General features: G+C 37.8%; 1 protein-coding gene across 3 annotated transcripts in view; it reads left to right on the forward strand.

Annotated features, from left to right (window-relative positions):
• SNX9 (sorting nexin 9) overlaps nt 1-26,094 on the forward strand; it is a 95,173-nt gene that overhangs the window by 64,635 nt on the left and 4,444 nt on the right. For 2 of the 3 annotated variants that reach the window (XM_061471621.1, XM_061471619.1), the window contains exons 5-16: nt 4,411-4,594; nt 5,365-5,518; nt 6,937-7,021; nt 7,880-8,005; nt 8,312-8,429; nt 11,145-11,275; nt 12,084-12,187; nt 14,492-14,595; nt 17,364-17,441; nt 22,804-22,880; nt 23,554-23,643; nt 25,089-25,203. In XM_061471621.1, coding sequence (XP_061327605.1) covers nt 4,411-4,594; nt 5,365-5,518; nt 6,937-7,021; nt 7,880-8,005; nt 8,312-8,429; nt 11,145-11,275; nt 12,084-12,187; nt 14,492-14,595; nt 17,364-17,441; nt 22,804-22,880; nt 23,554-23,643; nt 25,089-25,203 — 1,366 coding nt within the window. The remainder of the gene's footprint in view (nt 1-4,410; nt 4,595-5,364; nt 5,519-6,936; nt 7,022-7,879; nt 8,006-8,311; nt 8,430-11,144; nt 11,276-12,083; nt 12,188-14,491; nt 14,596-17,363; nt 17,442-22,803; nt 22,881-23,553; nt 23,644-25,088; nt 25,204-26,094) is intronic. The other variant, XM_061471620.1, reaches the window with a different exon arrangement.

Consider the following 26,094-nt stretch of genomic DNA (forward strand, 5'->3'; position numbering starts at 1 on the left):
CCTGTTGCTTCCATGTATTTATCCACAATAACATTCTGTTTTGTGATTCTGTAAGGTTGGCTATTCATTAAAGTCTAGCCCATCTCTACTTTTGCTTTTGCTAGAGGATTTCTTTAAGGAGAAAACATATTTAAGTTGTACAGTAGAAAAGAGGGCCTTCCTTTAAAGTGGAAGAAATGCTCAGGGCCACAGTGCTAAGGTAATGATATACCAGGAAAAAACTTGGGCATAAAATATCATGGGCATGGCAGCTGCTTCATCTGCTAATGTGCATACTTGTTCTGTGGTAAATACATATGATAATACATCACAGTGACTGCAATTCTGTGATTGCTGCAGAGTAGGCTTTTAGCCATTCATATTTCTTCCTGGTGGAAAACAGCTTGATTTTTTTAGATGTCTGTTCTATATTCACTTAATTTTTAAAATATGTCTATTCAGAGGCTGTTCTCCAAAGAACTTGAATTTAGGGTAATGTCTGAGTGTAATTTAGTGTAATGCCTAAGGCATTGTCTCTGTGCAGGTAACTAAGGCAGCATGAAACTGGAGAGGTGTGTTCATTCCTGTGGGCTATTCAGCTGAGTCACCATGACTTCTTGTATTTTCTGCCATTTCTCTGTGCTGTCTGTCTTTTCAACCCCTCTTCAAGAGTGCAGTACTTTTCATTGAAGCTTTGCCTGTCCTGGGCTTCCCTTGATCTGGTCAGACTTACTTTCTCTACTCACTTCTTCAGCACAGCTTCTGTCTGTAAGAGTAGATTTCAAGGGGTGTTTCTTGCATTTGGAGGTCTTAATTTCTCATGGTACAATTACCTAGATCTTAGGTACTCAACTTAGTTTTAGCATTTGAACATTGTGTTTGTTTTGGCTTTTGTCCCTCAGGCGTAGAATGGATCTGTTCGTCCATCAGGAGTTTCCATTAATATGAGAAAGGAGTCTGCCAGAAACAACATACTTGGTGAAGAGGTCAATAAAAGTTTTTTATCCAGGGCAGAGAGACACCTCATTGACTTACCTTAGCTTTACTGTCTATAATTCTGGATTCTCTGGAAAATAGCAAAGATGTGATTTCTTCCTCTGTAATTCATTATATTCATTTGGTAAAGATATTGATATTCTACCCCGAAGCTGAGTATTTTCCTATCATGGTGGAATTTTTCCTCATTCAATTATTACTAGATCTTTATAAAAATACTAGACTCTTACTCCCCCAGCCCCCCACTGGTAGTGATCTGTTTCTATAGTGAGTTTGAATCTGCCCTTAATGGAAGACTCTTAAAATATTTAGTAATGTGTTCCCTCTGTTGTCTGTTCCCCAAATAGCCTTTTTCTCCTAGATCAGTAGGAGTAAGCAAGTATGTAGTAGTCTACAGAAAGGAAAATCAACTGCCTTTAAGGAGCTTATCCTTGAATTTAATCTCAGTGTACTGGTTTGATTTTACCTGGCAGAGCAAAGAGTTGCAATATTTCATTTGAAGGCTGATTAGTTTCTTAATTATGTATGGTGTGGCATTCGTTTTTGTGTGTTTGCATTGGAGATTGCTTGCATACTTGGATATTAGGTGTGCTGTATCAAGTCATGTTGACTAAATAACAGCAGCTTCTTGTAAGGACTTTTTTTTTGGTGCTGATTAGAGGGAGATCAAAGGATTATCAATTTCAGTTATGGAAAACTAATGGTGAGAGAACATGCAACTTAATCACTTACAAAATACTTGCAGGCTTAATTAGAGTTTGTTCAACACAAGCTAAGCCACATGAATGGCTTCTTGTTTGGAATCTGTCAGCTGCCGAGATCCATGGAACTGCTGACTGGAGCTGAGGCTACCCTTTTAATAAATGCTGTGTCTTCACTTGGTCCTCCACAGTGCTATGGGACCTTGAGGTGTCTGAACCCTTCTCCACATGTACTGCCACTTAGATGTGTCCACAGTGTGTATGGACATAAATGAATGTTTGAAGAAAGATAGGTTGGACTTGATGGTCAACCTAGTAGATCCTGCAATTCTATGAAAGGAGACCTGTATATGCTGTGAGAGGTGTTTGTCTATAAAAACATTCCTGATTCATCTGTTAACCTGTTCCCCAGTGCTTCAGAAAGAAATGTAGGCCCTTTGGCTGAAAGGAGCTGAGTGGGAATAACGTACCACCCTTTTTGTAGCATATGGGTGATATGGGCAAGAGCTTACCCCAGAGCTTTCTTGGACACCTCAGAAGTAAAATTTTCTGATTTGAATAGCGCATCCATATACATAGATAGAGATGAGTTATCTGAGAGGGTAATTTAAGTAATCTGTTTCCCCTTGCTATGGAATTCAGGATCAGCAATTGTCGGTAACTTTGATCACTCTTGTCATTCTTTAATAGCATATCCAGTATTAATATTATTGCCTCCCCCTTGTTTTGCAGTTTTTAGGGTTTCTTTGCCACCTACCTGTGTACCAGCTTTCAAGTGAACTGTTGTTCATGAAGAGGAAAACTTTGCTCAGCCTTTTAGCAGTCATCCCACTTCTCGTCTTTCACTTGAAAGTGATCAGCACAACATATATAGCAGAAGTACAGGCAAATGGATGTTATGCAAACTGTTCTTCTCCAGGTGCTCTAAGCTATGTTAGGAGCAAGGAATGCTTTTCTGTGTAGTTGGACTCCAGTGTATCTGATTTAATTTAGCATGCCATCAGTCAGTTTATTATCTTGGCATGGTTATTTCTCTTTACAGAAACTCTTAACTGATGAACATCATAGTAAGAGCAACATCATAGTAAGAGCAGGCTGGTATAAACTACCAGCAATTTCTTTTTAATTACTGAGAATACCACTGTCCACCAAATTAGGTAGACTTCAATGATGTTGCTCCCTTAGGGAGTGGTGTTTGTTCTTGCATCAGTTTCATTTTCAAAAAAAAGAAAATATCCCCAAACTATCAGTATAGAAGCTGTCCACATAATGTCTCTCACTCCATCAGCTTGGGGCTTAATATCCAGATCCTGGGGATTCTGTAGCTAAAGAACAGGTGTTACATGATATCAATAATATTTTCAAGTCTTAAAAGTTTGATAGCCTCTGTGAAGTCTGTCAGATAACTTCACTGTAAGAAAAAATAAAGCAAGAGCTCTTATTCCAAAATAGTATCTCAAAGTTGAAATGAGAGGATTTTTAGTGGAGAAGAATTGAATGTGGAGTAGCTGTACCTCTTTTTTTTTTGTGTGTGTGTGTGTGTAAGAAACAAACTTATTCAACATTTTTCAGAGAATAATTTGGCTTTTAATGGAAGTTTTATTAAATTTTCTGTACTGGCATATGTTTGAAGATTCAGGTGAATGTTATAGTCCAATAAAAATTAATTTGTATTTGGTATCCCTTTTTTGATATGCTGTTTCATGGTTTAAAACATTCACTGGCTTCTGTAGTCTTGGGACTTCCTTTTACAAAACTCAGGTTTTCTCTCTACTGAACACGACGAGCTTTGTAGGCTTTGTGTTGCTTTCCCTTCCCCTTCTCCTCTTTCTCCTGTACTTTGGGTGTATGGGTTTTGATTTGTGTGCAGTTTTTCTTTCTGTGAGCTAGTCTGCACTAAGTCTGGAGTAGACTGCACTTTAGTCAATGCTTTTTCATAGTGTTAAGGATCTGAGCAGCATGCTAAGCTATTAATCCAACTTAATGACAAATGAACTCTACAAATTGATGTAGTAGTTAGAGACACGTCTGCTCTACATTCTTGCACTGAGGTTTCCACCTCCACAACAGCATCAGCAGGAGGGTGTGTGTGATTACCTTCATCAGAAGCTTATGCTGAGAGTAGGTCTACAGGGATGTGCCAGACTGCTCATTGACAGGTGTGTGTTTCCTTCCCTTGTCTTCACTGTGAATGAGTTAAGCTCTGAGCAGTTTGCTGGCCCTAACTGTCACAAGAAGAGTGATGGTGTAGGTAGGCAATTTATGATTTGCTCTAAGTAAAGCCACTAATCTTGAGTTTGATAAAATAAGTGTTTGGAAAAATGTAATCCTTGACTTCTGAGTTTGTTTTAAATGTGGTAATCAGTCCATGGCTTTATGTAATTAATAGGTCACATGCACCATACTTATGGTATTGGTGTAATATAATTACCATGAGTAAGAGCTTTTCCTAACACTGTTGGAAGAAATAGTTTTATTTCCCTGAGGAGATGTAACACACTTATTAGTATGCATTGATGTCACATTGCAGAAAAGCTGATAAGTTCATCCAGGTTTTTACTGTATTTAAGACTTGCATGGCTGGGAATGTAAGATTTGGCAGATGTTCCTAAATTGAACGAGTGCTGAATGCAAACTCATGTTCTATCAGCAGGAAGTCAGACTTCAGGAAGTATGTGGTCTTTGCTCATTTCTTCAGTAGTTTCTTCTTTATTTTTGTCTTTATACAATGTAGACAAACAATGACAATGATCCTTGGTCCAGCTGGAACGTTGGGAAGTCTGGGAACTGGGATAACGGAAATGCTGTTGACAGCTGGGCAGCGAAACCTGAAAGTGCAGCTAGCCAGAGAAACAGCGCTTCAAATAATTGGGAGGCGGCAGCAGCATTTGGTCATCCACAGGCGTATCAAGGACCAGGTGCAGTAATAATGCTCTTATTTTTAAATAAATTAGAGTAGGTGGACAGTAGAGGTAAGAATTGCTTAATCTTTCCTAGCAATGGAACAGTGGCTTATATTAAAAACAAAACCAAACCAGTTTCCTAGTAGAACATTGCCACATGGGTAAACTGAACACTAGAATAATAGGCTTTTAAAATAAAATAAAACCAGACCTACAGTAGCAGACACCTCAAACTCGCAAACTTGCATGGAAACATGGCAAGCCAAAGTCTTGTGTGTACATGATCTATTCTCGGGCATATTGTTCAGCTTGATTAACTGAAGCTTTTAAACATTCTTGAATTTGTGCCCTGAGGCCTTTGGAGAAGTGATTTCTTAAATCCTTAGTTCTAGGAAGTGGCTAGCCTTTCAGAAGGCTTCTCTACATTTTTGTAGTAAAAGCCTAAATTATGAGAACTTACAACTTGGGAATGCTAACCTGGAGTCAGTGAATATGGAATTCATGTACTGAATTCATTTTAGCATGCCAGCATCTCTTCTTTCTTTTTATTCTTTTCTTTTTCCCTCTCCCTCAATGGTTTTCTAGCGTAGTGTTTTGCAAGTTGTATTGGTGGGGCACTAGTTGTAATTGTGGAGGAATCATAAAACAGAAGGCTGAACTAGATCTTAATATATTTACCTTGTTGGTTGTTTGCGTATGTATGCTGAGGTAGCTGCTTCTGCTTTTGAATATTAAATATTTAACTTTCTCCTTTCCCTATCCCCCTGCCTTCTTCTATACTTCAGCAGCTGCTGATGATGATGAGTGGGATGATGACTGGGATGACCCAAAATCAACTTCACCTTCTTATCTTGGTTACAAGGAGACTGATGCATCGGAGGCTGGGGGAGTCCAGCGTGGAAACTCTCGTGCAGCCGCTATGAAGTTACCACTTAACAAGTAATGGAAAACGGAGGGGAAAATATGTATATATTTAAGAGAATTGGAACTTGACAAGATGTTTAAATGTGTGACTGTTCAACCTTCTATGGAAATATTACAGTTTTGAGGTAGAAGAGGAGATGAATTTGTAGTTTGGCGTTCTCCCTGTGTGATCAGATACCACAGATCAGTGGAAGCCTGAAAGTACACAACGAAGCTGTGTAATTTTGGGAAGTGTTATACAAGCAAATGACACTTCTGTGAAATCTGAACTTCTGGACCTACTGGTCTTTAAAACTTAACTGTCTTTAACACTGTGTGTGTGCTTAGTTAAAATGAAAGGTGATTGATGGCTTGTCCATAGAGTGAGACTGATCAGAGCTGCTGCCCCAGAGTTCATGAGCAGTTTGAGTTGCTAGGAATAGGGAAAAATTCTCCTTTCCTGTGTTTATGCATTACCCAGTTTGATTCTTGAGCCACAGAAAGCTTAGTTTAGAAATAAAATTCTTCCAGTAGCATTAAGCATTGTCAGGGTTGTACTAGCATTATCTCATGTTGCAACTTAGTTTGTTTACTCTAAAACTACTGTTATTCTGAGAAGCTACTGCTTCATAATCTTTTTAAGTGGATGAAAGCAGAGTGGAAAAGTATTGTAGCATAATGGTCTCTTCGAGTGTGTAACTAAAATCAACTGGCTGTGCATTGGCTAGTCATTATTTTATTCATCAATGGATGTTTTGTCCAGTTCTGCAACAGTACATTGGCATACTGCAAAACCATTTAGCGTAACCAGTATAAACGTACCTTGTTTGAGAGCATTATCTGTCCGTGAAGTAAGTCCTATTGTACTCCTCATCTTTGTGCAAGCAGGTAATAGCTTCGTAGTACTATAAGGGCCAAGTATCTTCCTGATTAGAAGGAGGACTGCCATTTGCTTTTTATATAATGTTTTATGCAGATTTTAAGGGCATTACAGTAGGTTTTCTCTATAATTGGTGGATAAATTATTTAATATAACTCATGTTTAAAAGCATGTGATAAATCTGCAGTTTATTATTCTTTTAATGATTGAATCCTCGTGATCTGAAACAGCAGGGTGGTATGCATGAGGGTCTCTGTGTGTGGGTGTATTGCAGGGGAGTGGCAGATGTTATTTTGTGGCCTTCTGTTACATTTGTTCTGATGGGCTGCAGGGCAAGGGTAACTACTTTGCCTTGAAGAAGGAGCCTGTATTACACAAATAAAAAGTGGATGTCAGCCCCTGAAACTCTTGCTTTTTCAGGGTAAATAGGTGGTTGTTAAAGTAATCCATATAAATTCTTTTCTATACGTGAGAAATATTAAGGGGTTTTTTTTTCCTACAGTGACAGATAATTCTGCATATGTCAAATGAAAGAAAAAAACAGAATAAATGTATCCTTTTGTTTTATTGTTAGATTTCCTGGATTTGCAAAACCTGGGATGGAACAGTATCTGTTGGCAAAGCAGCTAGCAAAACCCAAAGAGAAAATTCCCATAATTGTAAGCTGGGGTTGTGTGTGTAGTTTCTGTGTGTGGGTGGTGTGTTTTGCTTTAGGGCTGGGGTTTTTTGTTTTGGTTTTTTTATGGATTGTTGCATTTGGGGGTTTCAGAAGCTTTTTTTAGTCCTCCCCACCCTTTCTTTTTTTCCCCAGTTTAACTTTCAGCCTCAGGGTTGCTGTGTGCATTTGGGTCAGATGAAACTGATACTGAATATATAATTAGAAATAGAACTGTAATTGAAAAAAAAAAAACCCAAAAAACCCCATCATGTTCCATGTAAGTATTTTGAGATTGTTGTGGACAACATTTTATCATTGAGGACTTCTTCAGTGTCAGGTCTTAAATCCTTCTTTCTTCCAGGTGTGCTGATGTAATTGTTATTTTCAGTACTTTTTTTTTCCTCATGCTGGATCTGTGTTACTTGTGATCATGAAAATAAGCCTTTTTGGGAGGAAAAGCTAATGCATTATGTTGTCTTTTGGTTATCGAATTAGTTATTTAGTTATCTAATAAACAGCAGCTACATTCATTAAGGACTGCAGTATTCAGTCATGATGGTCAGGTCAACTTATCTATAAAACCCACTCTTCTGTATATATGTTGTTCTAATGAAATGTAGTACAAGTAGTAAGCCTTAAAATTCGCCACTCCTTTGCTATTTGGGAAAAAGTGTGAAATAAAGAGGAAAAACGCAACCGTGGTCAATCACCTCTGGTTGCAAGAAACCCTTCAATTTTATGGCTATCAGTCTCTCACTTTTCACTTGGGAGTTTCCACTGATTAGAGAGAAAGTATTTGTCTCCTTGTTTGCAGGTGTTACAACATGATATATTTAAAAATACTTGCAATTTCTTACAGATTGGTGATTATGGCCCAATGTGGGTTTATCCTACCTCTACATTTGACTGTGTGGTGGCAGATCCCAAAAAAGGTTCTAAAATGTATGGTCTCAAGAGCTACATTGAGTATCAGCTGACCTGCACCGTAAGTGTGTCTGAAACAGGATCTTCTGTCTTGCAAATATGGGTCATTTGTACATATAACTAATACATTTAGTGTGACTTGGTCACAGGGTTATAACAGTAAGTCATAGTTGTCACTATTTTTATTTTTTTTTTTCCCAAAGAGTTACTTTGTTCTGTTATTTCAAGTTCTTCTGTAGTTACAGATTGAGAGCTCTAAATCATAAATCTTACGTACATTCCACGTATTTACTATTCTGGTTAAACTTGCTTCATGTCACTGTCTGTAAATGCCTGTCACAAGTTCAGAGTTATGTTTCTCTTGCAGAACACTAATCGGTCTGTCAACCACAGATACAAGCACTTTGACTGGTTGTATGAGCGTCTCCTGGTTAAATTTGGATTAGCCATTCCAATCCCTTCTCTTCCAGACAAGCAAGTAACAGGTAATTGTTCCCAGTTGTGAATTCATGGGATGGGAAATAAGGAGATCACCTTTTTATAAGGTTCAGTTATTTCTTACTGTTTGTTTTTCCCACTATTTTTAAAGAAGATATCAAAAAGACTTCAACCTTTCACCATTCAAAGTTTATGATAAGTTGTAATGGTCTACTAATAATAAAATGTCAGTGCTAAAAGCATAATTTCAGAACTCGGGTTTAATTATCTAGTCCAGTGATTTAAAAACAGAAGTAATTAAAACCAACCAAACAAGAAAAATCCCAAGTTGCTACAGAAGAGAATATTTATTATTGGAGAGAAGAGATAAATACTTATGTTCCGTATTTGCTGACTGTCTGCAGAAATAGTTTTTTGAGGGCTTTTTTTGTGGGTGGTGTTGTTTGGTAAGGTTTTGGGCTTGGGGTGTTTTTTTTACATTTGATTGTGTTATGTTGTAGGAGCTCCTGGATCAAAGCTCCTGTGAGTAAAAAAACCCTGACAAACTGGGTTTTTTGACTCACAAGTAAAACGTTGCAGCTGTTTCTCCTGTTGCTTGATTTCACACTTGATTTAAAAAGCATCTTTCATTTGTATAACATTCTGCTCTGGTTTGATGTCAGTTCAGCTTGACTAAACTCTCTGAAGCTTATGAAGAAAAGTGTGATTGGATCTTTTAAATGCTCATGAGTTCAGTCATTGCTACTGAATATATCAGTGATTGTGCATTTTCAATAGTCTCTGGCTTCCTTGCCACACAACAGTATGCCAGTGTGCATGTGAAGAAAAGAATGGACACCTCTATAGGAGGAAAATGCATTACTTTTGCCCATTTCCACTTGTGTGTTTTCTGGCAAGATTTTTATACTGCCTTTAAGACAACCAGTCTAAAACAAACATACAGAAGCAGGCACTTTGCCAACCACATGGCTGTGTGCATCACTGAAATGCCACAGCTCTGCTGTGTCTGAAGAAAGCTAAGCAATAATGTAGTTGCTGGGATAAATGCCAAAGGAATTGAAAAGTGAGGAAGGGACTTCCTTGCCTTAGCCTTATGTTTAGAATTCGCCAGTATTTTTATTTAAACCGTGCACGTGGACTAAAAGGAAACCAGAAGACCTGATGGGATCTCTAGAATTCATCTTAACTGTATCTTAAAATTTTGACTGAAGTTTGGTATCACAGTAAAACCTTGCCTGTGGATTTCTGTCTTCTGGAGACTGTGTGAGAGAATAGTTTGCTTCATGCCAAAATAAAAAAAGCATGCCTCTTTTTTCTGGAACGAGAGCTAGAAAAAGATGGTGCTTATCTTCATTGTGTTAAGGAAGCTACTTCTCTAGACAGCTGTCAGAAAGAATATTTGTCCAATGATCTTGGCAAAGCAAGACTCTACATATAGACTGACCTTGCTCAAGACTATGCTTTTACTGGTGATGATACACCTAATGACCAGCACATAACTTCCAGATGTTACTGTTCCTGTGTGTTCCTTGTAGGAATGCTGTTGAGATTTCAGTATGGGGTAAAGGTGGAACAGATATTACTGAAGGTTATATAATGTCTCTTCTGTAGTAGTTGATTTTTTTGAGGGGAGGTGGGAGGGTTAATTTTTTTTTTCTTCCCTAGGTAATTTGCTGTAAATGCACCCATAACCAAACTCCATTTTCATTGGTTGTGCTCTTTACATGCTAGTCTTGATAGTTTCCATCTTTGCAATTAATGAAAAAACCCCAACACCCACCTAAATGCCCACATAAAATACTCAACCTTGTGGAGCTGCTGCCATAGTAACTATAGAGTTATATTGAAAGAGTACATGCATTCAAGGTTTGTCATTTGCACTGAAATTAGAAGAGTAGAGTGCTGGAGGAATCTTCTCATTCCTTTCAAATACATCCTATTCACTGTATGGCTTAAGTCTGTCATGCCTTTTTTTTTTTTTTAATTGGAAAAGACTCTCAAGAAGGCACAGTTTGTGCTAAAGCTGAAAGGTTCTTAAGAATAGACAGTGATGATGCACTACTGGCTTAAAAAAAAAAAGGTTACTTTTAGAATAGTTTGTTTAAAATCTCTGAACTACCAAATAAATCAGTCTTACATGTATGTATTCTGACTGGTTTGTACATAAGATTTACTAAGATTTTTTGAGGGGTTTTCCCAACACATTGATTTACCTATATAGAAATATATTTATGGAAGGTGCTGCTTTTTTAATCAGTGATTTTGTATTTGAGCTGTCCAATTTCAGTGGTTTGTTAGCAAGGACATGACAACTTGGAAAGTAAGTAGTTCCTTTTTGTCCAACGTTTTTGAGCCTTCTGTTGACCAAAGATTTATCAGACTCTGTCAGAAAATTACCTGCATTCCAAGCGTGTGCCTAGCTTCTCTTAGTTAATCTGAATACCTAACTTCCGTCCAAGAGTTTATTGATTTTTCTTTTTCCAGAAATTGATTTATGTGTGTGTATTATGTTTTTTTAATACTTCCTGGCTATTTTAAAAAGGAAGAGTACTCTTGGTCAGTAATCAATAGAATGTAATTTAAGGTTCTCCTGATTTGTCAGCATATTTCCTTCTTGTAAGTTCTGAGTCATTAAATGGATAATAACTCACCAGATGAATTACAGCTTCTATTTTAAGTTAAATTGAGGGGGGGGGGGGGGAAGAAAAAAAGCTGAGAGTACTAGAGTAGAAATGTACCAAGTATTGTTCAATGTATAACAGGGCGCTTTGAAGAGGAATTTATCAAAATGCGTATGGAGAGACTTCAAGCTTGGATGACAAGGATGTGTCGCCATCCTGTTGTTTCAGAAAGTGAAGTTTTCCAGCAATTTCTCAATTTCCGAGATGAGAAGGTAGGAAGTAAAGGTCACATGCAGACTAAGACTGAGGAATTGCTCCCTGCCTCACCATCCCCTTTGAACTGGGTTCAGCTTTGTAGCTTCTCATGTGTCTGCCCCCCTGTGGGCAGTAGTGATAAACCAAAATCTACTGGGTTTATTAATTGAGCTGACTGATCAAAACAAGGCATAAAGTTGCTTGTGTGAAATGCTGTATGCTATTCCAGCAGGGATGTGCTCTTCAAAGTAGCTTTGTTGCTAGTCTCTTAAGGACCGTTTGTGTCCTCCAGCAGAAAGGAACAATTACAACAATTCTTTAGGCTGTGCCCTGCTCTATCTCTGTTGGACTGTGGTCCTCTGGTAGTGCTCTGATAACAGAAGCTACTTTGTAGCAGATCTAGGATGTGTGTAATCCTGTATTACATTTAAAAACACACATACACCCCCCCATCACCCCCCCCCCAAAAAAAACCCAACCTACTATTCTCAGTAGAATGGATTGTAATAGCATTATGCTGCAGTCTTACCTGATATAACCAGACCTTTTTCTTGTTCTTCTGCTTCCCCCTGCCCCAGTATTTTCTTATGCTTTTTTTAAAAGAGGTTTTGTTATCTACATGTACAATAAATAACATTTTCTTCATGATTGAGCTCTGATGAAACTTTTCTTTAAAATGTTTTGATTTCTGGGTGGTCTATTGGATAACACTTCCCCTCAACATTTCATTCACTGCTTAAGTACATGCCTTTAACCATATGCAGGAACAGTGGTGGTCAAACTTTGATGGGTTTTTTGTTTGTTTGGGGATTTTTCTTCCTCAAGGAGTGGAAAACTGGAAAGCGGAAGGCAGAAAAAGATGAAACTGTGGGAGTCCTGATCTTTTCCACAATGGAACCAGAAGCTCCTGACTTGGACATGGTTGAAATGTAAGGTGGTTTCTTTTTGCATGGACATTATGCATGTGGATATACAACAGGTACCAAGCTAATATAAAACTAGAATAGTAAGTGTTCACATATATTCATGGATTTGAAGAGGTATTTCTCAAGGCAGAGATGAAAAATTATTTGAGATTTTCATATCAATTTCTCCAAAACTTGCTGGAACTCCATGGACTCTTGACTTCAGTGGCTGAATAGTGATCCTAAAACAATTTATGCAAAGCTAGTAGACAAAGTACTGGCAGATCTTATGGAGTGTTTTTTTTTATATTGGTATGCAAGTATACTTTGGTTTTTAATCCTTCAATTGTAAACACTTCCAAAGCGTGCTAGGCTTATTAAGTAGCTTAGGATAGCTGTAGGTGGACCATCAAGGAAAACAATGCTTCTGTGAAATACTTGTATATAATGCACACACAAAGTATGATTCTAATATCTGGAATCCATGGAAAGCTATAAAAAATTTAAATGGTCAAATCTCATTTTAAATGGGTTACAACATTTTTGGAGTATTCATCTAGAAGTGCAAAGGGATATATTTGTTTTACATATGTATATGTTATATATACACATTTTTTATGTATAGTTCTCTTGATGGTAAACCTTTTGGCTTCATAGAGTGAAAGACTGGTTTTACTCTGCAGCCTTTATTTCACTCCCTTAGGCTTAGTCATTTTTTTGTTAGAAGACACGTAGTATGCATGATGTGCTTTACTTGCTGCTGTAGAACATAGGAACTTGGACAATTGTTTGTGTGTGAAGCTGTGAATAAACTAGATAGAAGAGCTAATAGTAGCAAAGCTGTAGTGTACCTACACCTGGAAATATCCCAGCATAGGCTTTATCCAAGCGATGCAGTGGATGTTAAGATGTATATAATAGCTGTGTAGTAGCAGTTCTGTACTAGTAAAAAAAAAAAGGACTTTTTTAGGTCACTACCGCTTCAAACATGAGACTTTCAAACTTGACTACTTTTCTGATGTATGTTATATATGTATCCCAGTGGTATAAAGCTGAAGGGGTGAACCAGACAGAACTTTTTGTAGGGTGCAGCAGAGGGTAAGACAGAACCCTGTCAGGGAACAACCAGTATATGGTCTGCTAAACAGTTTATCTCCAAAGAGGGCAAGGGGTAGGCAAGCAGCTTGCACTGAGACTTCACCAGAGAGTACCATCGCCTGGGCTAGGACTGACAGCCTGGCATTGTTCTGGGGATCTATCTCCAAGCGTTGCAGGAGTGCATGTAACACCTCATACATCCATACCAGTGGCATTCTGGTGCCTGGGAATATCTCGGGGTGCTGGTAAAAGTCTGTATGAACACAATCTTGAAAGCTATATCAGTGCTGGAAGTAGACAAACCAGCTTGTTGAGTAGCTGTTAGGTTCTTCAGGACTGCTGCCCTGGCTCTTGGGAGTCGCTTAGGTTGACTTGCTGTGAGAGCTGTCTCAAACAGACTGGCTGAGAGCATTTGTAAGATCTGATGCAGCTTGAATAATTCTCATGGAAAATGGGAAAATACGTGTCTATTTTTCTTCTGTGGTGTTCACAGAGCATTGCTGTGATTGCAGTGCTGTGCTAATGGAAAGCTTTTATAGCTGCATGAAAACATGCTTAAAGAGGGGTAAAAATTCAAGATTCTCTTTTTGAAAGTCACAGTTTTGTTTTTTTTTTCCTCTCAGTAACATAACTGAACACACAGTATTGTCTATATTATATGAAGTTATGCATATGTATTTCCCTAGAGGAACTGCTATATTAATTTTTATTTGCCTATTCTACACTTTTATTAAAATACCTGGAACAATTATTTTCTTTGTATTTGTTCACTGTTGTATGAATTTTGCTACATCTGTTACTCTAATTTCATATCAATGTGGGGTCCTTCTTTAAGTCCTCTAGGGGTGTATTTTCCTCAAATCTGTTTTTCTTGTTCCGATACTTGATCTCACTAGGGAGAATATTTGGCTAATAGTTTCTGTTTTGTTGTTTGGTTTGGTTTTTTTTTTTTGAGAATAGCTATAGCCAACATGATGGTCCATTATCATGTGTTTAACACTGGGGGGGGGGGGGGGGACAGAATGAAAGTTGTCTATATCTAAAGAAGGAAATTCTGACCTTGGTGAAATGGCAGAGATTCAAGGAATTCATTAATTTCTCTAATTTGGAATTTTTTTTTTTCCCCAAGACCTAAGTGACACTACTATTACAGTATCAGCATTGTGTTTAAAGGTGACGTAACGCATCTGTTTAATTGCTTTTTGGTTTTGCTTTTTCCAAATGCCGCAGAGAACAGAAATGTGATGCAGTGGGTAGGTTCACCAAAGCAATGGATGATGGAGTTAGAGAGCTGCTGACAGTGGGACAAGAGCACTGGAAGAGGTGTACAGGGCGTAAGTGTCCCTTCTGAATTAAGTAATTTCTGTGTTGCTTTTCTCTGTGGTGGTGGTGTTATTTATAATTCAAAGCACCTTTTAAAGCTAAAGGAAATCCTAAATTATCATAAGAATCTTGTGGCATTCTGGTTGCTTTCAGTGTCTGAGAGTATAAGCTGTGCAAGTTTTTTGTTTATGTTTTTGGTTGGGGTGGGTTTTTTTTTTTCTCTCATAACAGAAATATCTGGTCCCTGCCCATAGCATTAAAAATACTCAATCATTCTAGTAACCCAGCTAAATCCCTTGTTGGACATGTTCTCATATATTAGTCATTTATCTACATTTTGGTGACATGGGCAGAGTATACCTATCTGATGAAATCATAAATGATTGCATTTTATTAACCCCTTATTTAGGATTCTTGCATGCCAGGAGGAGTGATATAAAGATTACGTGAGTTTAAAAAAAAAAAAAAGAAAAAAAAGAAAATTCTACTTGATTCTAACTTAATCTTTAGCCCAATTCTTTTTCTCCTATCTTCTCTTCCTTCCCACAGATATTTAGGGTTGCAGAACTTCACACCAAGTCGCTATGACTCTGCCTGGGCTCTAATTTCCTAGTCCACAGCAGTGTTCAGTGTTTGTGGCCACCACAAGGCAGCTATTGAAAGGAAGCAGGTACTACAGCTGAGGAGCAGAATAAGAAACACTTCAGGGCAGGCTGTAGTGTCTGGCAGCTAATAGACCTATCACATAAATCTCCTCAAAGCTCCTCCATTTTTTTCTTTGGTGTTGTTTTGGGGTTTTTTTGTTTTTTTTTTTGTTTTGTTTTTTTCCTCTCATTTTAACTCCTGCAAAAGATTAAAAACAGATTGTCCCCAGACTTGGGAGTAAATACATCTGAGTTATCTCTTTGCTGCTTTCTAATCTAACACTGCAGTTGAATATCTCCAGCTAAGCAGAGGGAATGGAAAGTATAGAAGCCCAGCTTCTTCCGGTGGTGATTACGTTAGACCTTAGCCCCTGTAGGATGTGAGCTTTGAATTACTTATGTTTCACCACTTTGAATAAGAGGGTTTCCTTCTACATGTCACTGACCTTCCTGCTGGTCAAAAATAGTCTATCACAGGGCACAGCTCTAGAACTGTACAGATCTCACTTCACTAGGAAGTAGTACTGAGGGGGAAGTAATATGGTCGTTCTGATGAGACTAGAAAAATAGCACTGCTTTGCAGTCACAGAAGCTATGATCAAAACCACTGTAGTTTAGGGCTGGCTGTGACTTGTGCTTACAGAAGAAAGTCAATATTTTGTTCACTGCTAAAATGTCCCTAAACTTACAACACTAGTGCTTTGGGTATAGAATTAATGACTCTTATAATAGTTAAAGCTATTAGTTAGCATAAATGTAGTAAGTCACATGTGACTGTGCTAAAATTTTTAACTTTCCAGACGTTCATACTGAATTAAAAAAGTAGACTGCTAAATGGGGATATGCAAACCTGAAGATTTTCAGTAATCTCTTAGGTTTTAAGTTCCCTCTCAGCTCTAGTCCAACTCCTAGTCAGAAGTATTTTTGGCGCTTTTTGAGTAATAGTTATGTGTGTTACATTCTATGATATTTAAAGTGACTGACAGTGGAAACATCTTAAATGTAAGGGAAAAAAAACAGTGCTTTACTGAAGTTTCCACTAGGGATTCAGTAACAAGTTAATGGCTGATAACAGAACTCTAGTACTCTGAATGGTACCTGTTGTATAAGAAATACTAGTCGTCATAAATAACCTAGCTTCTGGGCAACAACTGGTTCAAAGATTATTTATAATAATTTTATTATTATAAAATTATGTGGTTGGGGGGGATTGGTTTGAGAGTTTTAATTTCTGTGGTGTGGGTTTTGGTTTTTTTTTGTTTTTTTGGGGTGGTTTGTTTTTTTTTTTTCTCTTCTGTGAAGATCATATTGTGTATGATTATGCAGCTAAGAAACGGCTGGTTACCTGCGCAGTGCAGTCTCTGGATATAAATATTTGACAACAAAAAGCACATCTATTTGTCGGTTTGTGTCTTTTCTGCTAGCATAGGTAGCTTATAAAGAATTGCTTTTGCTTTTCAGATTGCTGTTTAGGCGTCTGGGGTGATGGTATTCAAAGTGGTAATGAACACATTCAAAAATCACAGCTCATTGACTTCATTGTGAGGAAGCAATTTATGCATACATATTCAATAAATAGATTATAAAACACAATTTTATTATTCAGATGAGTGCATCAATTTTTATCCCTAGATAATTTTGGCTTCTAGTGCCTTTAAATAAAAAAAAATGCATTATTTGATGAGAGTTTAGGTGTTATAGTCTGTATAATAATCTCCTCCCTTAAAATATTAATGAGATCTAGTCTACATATCACTGCAGCATTTCCCCACTGGAGGATGAAGTCTGCTCACGAGGGGGAAAAAAAACACCTCACTGTATGCATAGGAGGACTGAGCTTATGAGTACAGAGAGATATTTTTTCTTTTCCTTTTTTATAGCAGTCACACACTGTTTCCCTAACTTTGTGGTTTTCAAGAATCTGAATTGCAATTGCTTTATCCAGTTTTAGAACATCTGTAGCAGGGGAGGGGGTAGGAATGTGATTGTAAAGGGCTTCACTAAGGGAAATGTGAAACTGTTTTTTTTGACATCTGCTTCAGTCAAGTTTTAGAAATGCTACAGATTTAGTCTCACTTACCCTTGTGGGCTTTTATTTCTGTTTCCCTCCCTTCCCCATCCTTTCCCACTTTCAGCACTACCCAAGGAATACCAGAAGATCGGAAAAGCATTGCAGAGCCTGGCACTGGTCTTCAGCACTAGTGGATACCAAGGTACTTCCATAGCTTCATTTCGACTTGACTTAAGAAAAGATACTTTAATTATATCTTTCTGCATTTTTGCTAGAGATCTTAATGCATTCGTTCTTGAACTTTAGGTGTCAAGCATGATTCTGGAAAAAACATTCAACTTTTTTCCATGTGTATATTACAGGGGCTTTTATATTTTAGTCTGCAGTCTTGTTTTCTCTCACCATATAAACATGTGGTGGGTTGGTGGTGGTGGGGAGGGGTTTAGCTTGATCTCAGTATATAATCCGATCACTGATCTGGTTGACAAAACATGCTGTAGCTGTAGCAGTCTTTGTGAGATCAAAGGAAAGGGGAGAAAATGCAGCCTTGAAAATATCTGTCATGTAACTGTCATGTGACTTAATGAAAACAACAACTCTATGTGAATGGAGAACTTATTACAAGATTCTTGTATACCATTGCGTGGGCTGGAGGGTTGGCTACTGTAGCCTTTTCTTGTCCTTTACTTTTTTCTCTCCTTCAAGAGTCCTAAAATACAGCCTGTCTTGTTAGGTATGAAAGTTGTGGGAGGGAAAAGGAGGGCATCAATTCCTCAAAAGTTCTCCTAAAATGTAGTCTTTAAGCCAGACTTAAAATTCTGCTTTGATACATTAAGTTCTGCTGATGTTTATCAGATAACTGTAAAATACTTATTCGGGTCCCAGCTTATTGAGCTTATTGAGACCATTTTCTCTGGCATTTTCTTATCAAATATACTTTTTTCTATAGATTTAATAGCAATACTGCTCTGTTATAAAATCTTCAATATTATATCACAGAGGCTTCCTGAAATATTTCCATCTTAAGACTTTCAGTAGACCAGTACTTACTCTCTGACTACTCATCTATCCTTTGCTTTGTACTCTTAAGGCTTTTTACTCTAGAAACTATGTATTAAAATACCACCACTTCTGAAATGCAGGTTCTCTGCTGCTGGAAACATTGGAAATATTCTCATCTTTGTCCTGTACTTCAACAGGATAACTGCTTAGTTAGAATTGGAACATATTATATTGCCTGAAAAGTTACTTTTGGATGTGAGAACCAAGTACAGGATTTGCATAGTTACATACTCGTAACAGCGGTTGAAAAACCATAAATCCTGGCTAGATACCACCTGTTGTCAGAATTCTTGAGAAAGGATTGAAAATTGCTTGAACTATAGCACATGTTCTTTTGCCAGGGTAAAGGGAAAACAGTATGGCTTAAAGCTAGGATGCAGAATTGCAGATCAGCCTTACAAATGAAAGCTTCAGTTTGATTTCCAGCATATTCAAATGGTATGAAAAAATAGATCCCATGATATTTGGGAACTAGGCAAGGTGTTTCCCTTTTGCTGTTGGCCCACATGCACCTGGTTATACCCTAGTATCTTGCTGAGGAAAATGTTCTGATGCCTTTGTCCTGGTTCCATATGTTTTGCTTGCTTTAACAACTGGTACACCAGTGTATTTTTTTCATAATATATAGGATTATTTGCTTTCTAATTTGAGTTCCCAGGAAAAGAATAAGTGCAGTCCATGTGTTACTTTAAATTACTTGATCACAACTGTCCTCAGTCTACCCTGCCTGCTGTTCACGTACAGTTGAATTCGATGGCTGCCCCAGATACAGGTCTGTGGATTAAGCAGACTCTATGCAAGCGGTAAGCACCTGGGATTAAACTGACAGGATGCAGCTTTCCTGACCTCAGTATTTAAAAAAAGTATGAAGTAGTACTAGCTGGGCTGAGTATAGATTATGATTTTTCTAGACTATCAGTAAAGAAGAATAGGACCTTCAGCCATACTTAAAGGCACTCAATTCAGTGTCTATTGAGAGCTGAATCTCTTCATGTTTTTTTTAATGAGTTCTGGAAGTTTAAGCATATAGGCCACTGAAGATTGCAACAACTGATTTGATGACATGAATATTTCCAGTTTCTGGTAGCTGATTTCTGACATACTGAATGCACTGTTAGATGGTTATTTTGCACAGTTATGATAGGATGTATCTACTCTCTTTACCTCTTTCATTATTGCAGCCTGCTTGCTTTGCAAAGCCTTATTGTGTGGTGAATGACTACTGCCTTCTCTTCTGATTTCCAGCCTAAAATGTTTAAGATGGCACCAGGCAAGATGTACTTGTTAATTTGCCTCATTCAAGCGCTTTTTCTTATTGAACTTATCAATTAGTTTCCAGCCACAGTGCATATTAGGAGACTGTCCCCAATATTTGTAGAGGCAAGGATACCCTTAAAGCTATTAAGGACACATTGAGAGGTTCTCATTTAACTTGGCTATGGGCCTATGTACTGTCAAATCAGTTTGAAGAACATGTAGTTTGGAAGTATGATCCTGGTCCAGAAATGCATATTGGGCAGTTCCAGAATATGCCTGGGAGCGTCTTGCAGCCTGGCACTATGTTACCAATCTGATTGCATCATACAGTGCTCTTGGGTACACAGCCTTAAAATAGCATGGCTTCTCTTTTGCGGCACCAAATCTGGGCGAGTCTTACTCCTATATTAAGAAAACATGACTAGTCTCTGGTATGCCATTCAACCATAGTAAGATCTCCTAATCCTACATCACCCCTCAGGAATCTTGTTAGGCAGTTACATGGCAAGTTTCACTATTCTGCCAGCTAGGAACAAGCATATCTTGCCTTTCAAGCTGCTTGTGTGCTGAACATTCAGTCTGAGGTGTACTTGCTAAGTAGTTCCCTAGTACATCAGATCCTTTTGCTACTCCTGGATTCTGTTAAAACATGCTTTGAAAGAAAAGAAAACAAAACCAAAGCATTTCTTGGCAAAAAAAAAATCTGCTATACCAGTCAAGCTTTACAGACTGTTAGTTGCTTCAGTATGCCTGTTGTGTTCCCTCAGAGGTGATGATCGCTGGCATTTACTAAGCAGTTGAACTGCCAAGAGATGCTCTGCTAAGCATCGCCAGATGAGTCCTCATAGCTTTGCATCTTATACATAATCCCCGCTGCCCAAAATTTATTATAAATGTCACCAGCACATGGGGCTTTCTGCTTTTCAGTTGATTGAAGAACCCCTGACATGCTGGTATATCCTTACACTGGGATGCAGCTCAGCTTTCATGGCTTGAGTTAAGAAGCCCATTTGCAGCTTTGAGTCAGTTCAGAAGGTGAGAATGCTAGAAACTCAGCCCTGTCCAAGTAACAGAATTTTAACCAAAACCTGTGCTGACAACAGTGATTGGAAGCAATCTGCTGCTGGAATTCACTGGCAAGGTGGTTTGGTGTAGGGAGTGACTGACTGACCATGGCACTATCTGGAAAAGAGATTGTAGAACAAAAGGATTCAGAATGAGGAGACGCTGATATTCTTTTAACACTTTGCCACTTGTGTGCCTGTATATTGCTGGGCCTACTGCCTGGAATAACTTTTAAATATGCAATCCCTTAGGCCTGTTTTTGAAGGAGTGTGAATGCCTCTGCTAGTAGTAGAAATTCTTCATGCACCCTGTGTCTTCTACAAACTGGATTTGTTCCCTGCTGCTCCCAAATGAAAGAGTATCGGTGCTGGGAGGATTTGTCCAGATTCTTTAAAGCTATGATCTGTGACGGTCTGTTGAGTGAGCTTTGCATAGAAGGGGAGGATTCTCTTTCTACTCAAATATAATACTTTTCCTCTTTCTTTCTGCTCAGATAGGAAAAGTCACTTATAGCATTATGAAATGAACAGCAACATCTAGACCAACCTGGCTTCTGACTCTTAACTGAAATGATAGTGTTTTTTTTGTTCTAAAATACAGGAGTCACTAATCTAAGCTGCAGTTACTTCAATGTTACTCAAAATTACTTCTGAGCAGATGTGAGAAATTCTGAAATAATGAAATTTTAGTCTACCTGAAATAATAAAATTGATGTCTGACATCTTTTTATGGCTTTATAACAGTATGAAGATACCTTCTGAGTTACATACCTTTTGGATTTCACAGTGGGATTTCATGTTGTTTTTATTTTATCCACACAGGCTCAAACAGAAGAAAAATAGCCAAAAATAGTTATTTTTCTTCAACAGTGTTTGTGTTGCTGGACTTACTGATTCTTAGGATCAGTAGCTTTCCCTTAAAGCTTTCGGCTTTATGAAACCAGTGTAATGGAAAGTAAGAATCGATTGATAGAACTGAAGCAACATTTAGTCATTACTTTTAGGGCATTCTAAAGTGAAGGAATCCTGCCTAATAAATCTCTAACATATATTAGTTCATATGTCATAATAAAAGAAAATAGTGTTCAATTTAATCATTAATGAAATTAATGTTTGGTAATTTTCAATTACGACGCTGATTAATGTGTATCGAATAAATACAAGGTTTTCATAAGAGGCTAATTGTGGCCCAATATCAAGATGTGTCTGAAAGGATGAGAAAAAATAATTTATTTTTTTTTCCTTAAACTGAAATTCAGCATCTGTAAATTCCTTTCCCTTTCTCTGCCTGAATTTGCTTTCTGTACTGTTGACTGCCTGACTTGGACAAGCTAACAAGGATGGAAAAAACCTGTGGTGTTTTGGGAAGGTGAAGTGGCATGAAAAAAAAGCAAGGATGTAAGGCTTGTTTCCATCTTTGTCCCACATAGCCATGTCCTGCTAGTAATATAGAGTGCTTGTGGTGCTGTCTAGAGTAGGCTTTGTGGTGATGTTTGCATTTTCAAGTGCAGTTTGTGGGGCCTTTTGATCTATTTCATACAAGGATCAAAGTTAGAAACTCGCTCTCAAAACCAGCAATTCTTACAGAGCTTAAAAATATATATTATCCAAGAGTTCCCTAAAGGGTTGGAAATCCTGTTGGCAAGGAATAAGGTTATTTGGGCCTTGTGCTTCTCTGACCTCATAACAGTTGCAGTCTAGGACTGTTGGTGAGCTTCAGGCTAGCATCAGTGCTCCATAGGGCATCATGGAGAATTTATGCTTATCAGGTATGAAAACAATTTGTTAAAAATTGGAACAGCACCTGTCTCTTCAGCTTGAACTCTATCTTCTGGTATAATCCTCCTCGTCCTCCCTCCTGTCCCATTCTCGTAGGCTTCCTGTTGTCCTGTGTGTTGGAATACCTGTGTATTTAAGCTATCTATAATTATGAAATAAGGAAGTGAATAGTGATAGTACCGGGGTAGAACAGTGTTTACATACTCCCTTCAGAAGTCATTTTCTATGAGATCTTCAGAGTTTTCCTTTAGTATTTTTTCTAACTTCTTTATTACTGCTGGCTATAAAATGCTGACTAGGCATTTATTCATGTAGAGTAAACTGTTTTAGACATTTGCCTTGAATTAAGGCAAGTTTCTTACTGCAATTCACTGTAATTTGAACACTGATGTTTACTTTTAGGAGAATCTGATCTCAATGGCGCAATAACAGAAGCAGGGAAAACCTATGAAGAAATTGCCAGTCTTGTAGCAGATCAGGTACGAGTATTATGAATGCATCGGTGTGGTATATACAAACATATCATCTATCTGGATCACTTCTGACTTTTTCTTTTAAAACATAGCTGCTAGTGTTGCATACCAGTTAAATGAAATTATTATTAATACTTTTAAATGCACTTTCACCTTCTTTACTGTGCATCCGCTTAGGATGTGGTGAGAGGGTATTTCTCCTGGTGTCAGTATTCAGGTCATAAATTGATTTTTTGTATATTAAACTTAGTCTCCAAAATGCAGATTTTTTAAAACAGTTTTCCAAGTCAGCAGCTATGGACATGCACCTGTCCCGTGTGTGTATCTGTACATGTAATAGGACTGTACTGGTAACTCCTCTTCAGTGAAAATTCAAGGCAAAATCCTTCGTGTCATAAGCTAGTGTTGAGTAAAACAAAGAACAGAGGCATCTGCTAACTTATGCTTGATGTTTTACTCCAAAGAGCTTACATTTCCAGAAGGACTCCTTTAAATGTGGAAAAACCTGCAACATACAATAAGTATTAAGTAATTTTAGTAGGGGGTGGGTTTTTTCTGTTCTTTCCTTCCTTTTTTTATTTTTTTTTTTTCCCCTCATCCTCTTTTGGCATCATAGTTTCTTTACTCTGATGTTAATGCGCCACAGATACTTCTACTAATGCTTATGCTTTGTTATTAGCCGAAGAAAGATCTTCACTTTTTGATGGAAACAAATCATGAATATAAAGGATTTCTTGGTTGCTTTCCTGACATTATAGGAGCTCATAAGGTATGTGAGGGGCCTTTTTTTTTAAGGTTTGGGTGGTAGAAGGGTCTACAGCAACAAAAGTAGTGGTGTGGTACACTGCATTTATGCAGCAGCCTGGCCCTGCTTTCAGAAACTCTGAAAGCTTCTATAAAACTGGTGTGTTGGTTTTTAAAATAAAACACTTAAAGGGAAGGGAAGCTGGAACTTGTCTTCAGATTTGAGACTATCATGACTTTCTGCTGTAGTAGAGCACTAGAAACTTCATTATTTTCTTCAGGTTAACTTTATGTTCCAACGTAGTGAGTAGCAGTAGTATAAACTTGCAGTATTTGAGTCTTACATAGTAGCTGATTCTAAGCCATCCCAGTATTGTAGAGAAAACTTGTGTGCACTTACATGGCTAGCTTACTAATATGTGATAAATAATCATGCACTGATAGAAGTTTCTTTTCAATATTTAAAAACAGCGAATAGGGCTAACTCTTGAGAGGGGAGAGATAAAAAAACACACACCACCAAAACCAACCCCAAAACAAAAACCACCAGCAGCAAAACTCAACCCCTTTGTTCTCTGTAATAGGAAAGTCATCAAATAGTAAACCAGTAAATTTAGCCATTGAGTTTAGTTTGGGATAGTCTTCCCTTTTTTTGGTCCTAGAGGTTTCCATCTGTTCTTGTGCATACTGTAACGTATTTCAGGAAAATAAAAATTTTGAACTATTAAACAAGTACACAAGTGTTTATTTTCTTTTACCCCTTGAAGTGCTAAATGTATAAAGGAAGGTCATATTTACAAGAGCAACAAAGGTGAAAGCCTATCAGTTTTATATGGTCTTTCTTAGGGCACTTACGATGTTCTTGGGGGCAAATACCTTAAAAGGAGAAGAAATGTTTTTAAAACTTAAAACGTGTTTCAAGCCTATTGCCAAGAGATGTGTAAATAGATTGTCTTGAATGTTGTTTGGCTCAAATGCATTGTGAAGGGGGAGGCATTTCTTTTTATGCTTATGTGACACAAGGCTTTTCCTGAATCAAAAGTTATACATTGCAGTGAGTTGTCTCTTGGAATATATCTCGTCACATCTTGTATAATGTGTGAATAAGGTTCTACAGGCATTTGAGGCTTTTGGATGTCTGTTGTGCTGGGCAGCTGTATTTTGAAACTTGGTCCTTTTGTCCTTTCTGTATATACCCCTGCGTATTACTGCCTTTACCAAACTCAGTTTCCTAGTGACTGCATTCATGCCTGTGTTTGAAGTCACTTTTTGTAAGCTGTTGGGACTCTTGAAATCAGTATAGTGAAATAACAAGCTTCAGGTGAAAATGTGAGGCAGAATCTGTTGTTTTGTGTGTATATGTTACGTGTATAGTGTGCAAGCTCAAAATGTGGCCAGTGGCATTTTGGACGACTGTAAAGACCTTTAAGTTGACTATTCTTTTTATCTTTCTGCATTTGGTTTTTACAGGGAGCCATAGAAAGAGTGAAAGAATGTGATAAATTAGTTGCAACTAGTAAAATAACACCACAAGACAAACAGAACATGGTGAAACGTGTGAGCACCATGGCTTATGCACTACAAGGTAAACCAAATTTTGGACTAAATAGTAATGTTGTAGATCTCTGAAATAAGTAAAAAACTTCGAAAGAATCTTTATTCTGCCAGGAGTGATAATAAGAGCTAGGCATAGGTGGGTTTGGATTTTTGGGTTGTTCTTTTGTTTATTGGTTGCTTTGGTTTTGGGTTGTTTGGAGGGGGGGGGAGGGGGGGTTGGTTTGGGGTTTTTTTAATATTTTTTCTGTGTGTGACCTGCTTAGATTGTCCTAAAATTGCAGTTATTGTTTGTTGTTTTCTTTCAAATCTCATATTGATATTGCAAAATATAGTGTTTTGGAAATGTGATTTTGAAAAATCCCAAACACACAAAAAAAAATCCTCACACCAAAACAACAAAACGGCAGTACAGTCACCCCAGACTGATTCTTTCATTTTTGAAGTGATAATGTCTCAAACAAAAAGCATGGGCCCTGTTGCAGGAAGCATTTCATGTGCAGAAGTGTGGTTTTGACTCATGGTTTAGTCAGACATGAACCAGTTGCAATCCTTTTTGTACGTAAGATTTTATTTCTTGCATGTTCTTTGAATTTAGCTTTTCCTCTTCAGGTGAGAGATGTTGTAAATATGAGATCCAGCACACTGCACTTGAAAAACTGGGGAAGCGATGAGTCAGGGCTCAGTCCTGCAGGATATCAAGTCCTTAGGTGCATCCTGTTGCTGACTTCAGTGGGACTAGTCATTGCTGAGGGAGTTGCATCTTTTTTAGCTGACTTTAAGGCAAGAGTACTTAGTGTTGTACAGGACAAAGTCACAGCAGCGCACAAAAATGGTTTCATAAACAAACAAGGGAACTCCCCAGTCCCTTCTTGGTCACAGTGACAAAGTTGGGGCTGTTCAGCCTGGAGAAGAGAAGGTT

Source organism: Pezoporus flaviventris, unplaced genomic scaffold (genome assembly GCF_033815535.1).
Source record: "Pezoporus flaviventris isolate CSIRO_AGI_PZ_B2104156 unplaced genomic scaffold, CSIRO_AGI_Pfla_v1 ptg000066l, whole genome shotgun sequence".
Lineage (NCBI taxonomy): Eukaryota > Metazoa > Chordata > Aves > Psittaciformes > Psittacidae > Pezoporus > Pezoporus flaviventris.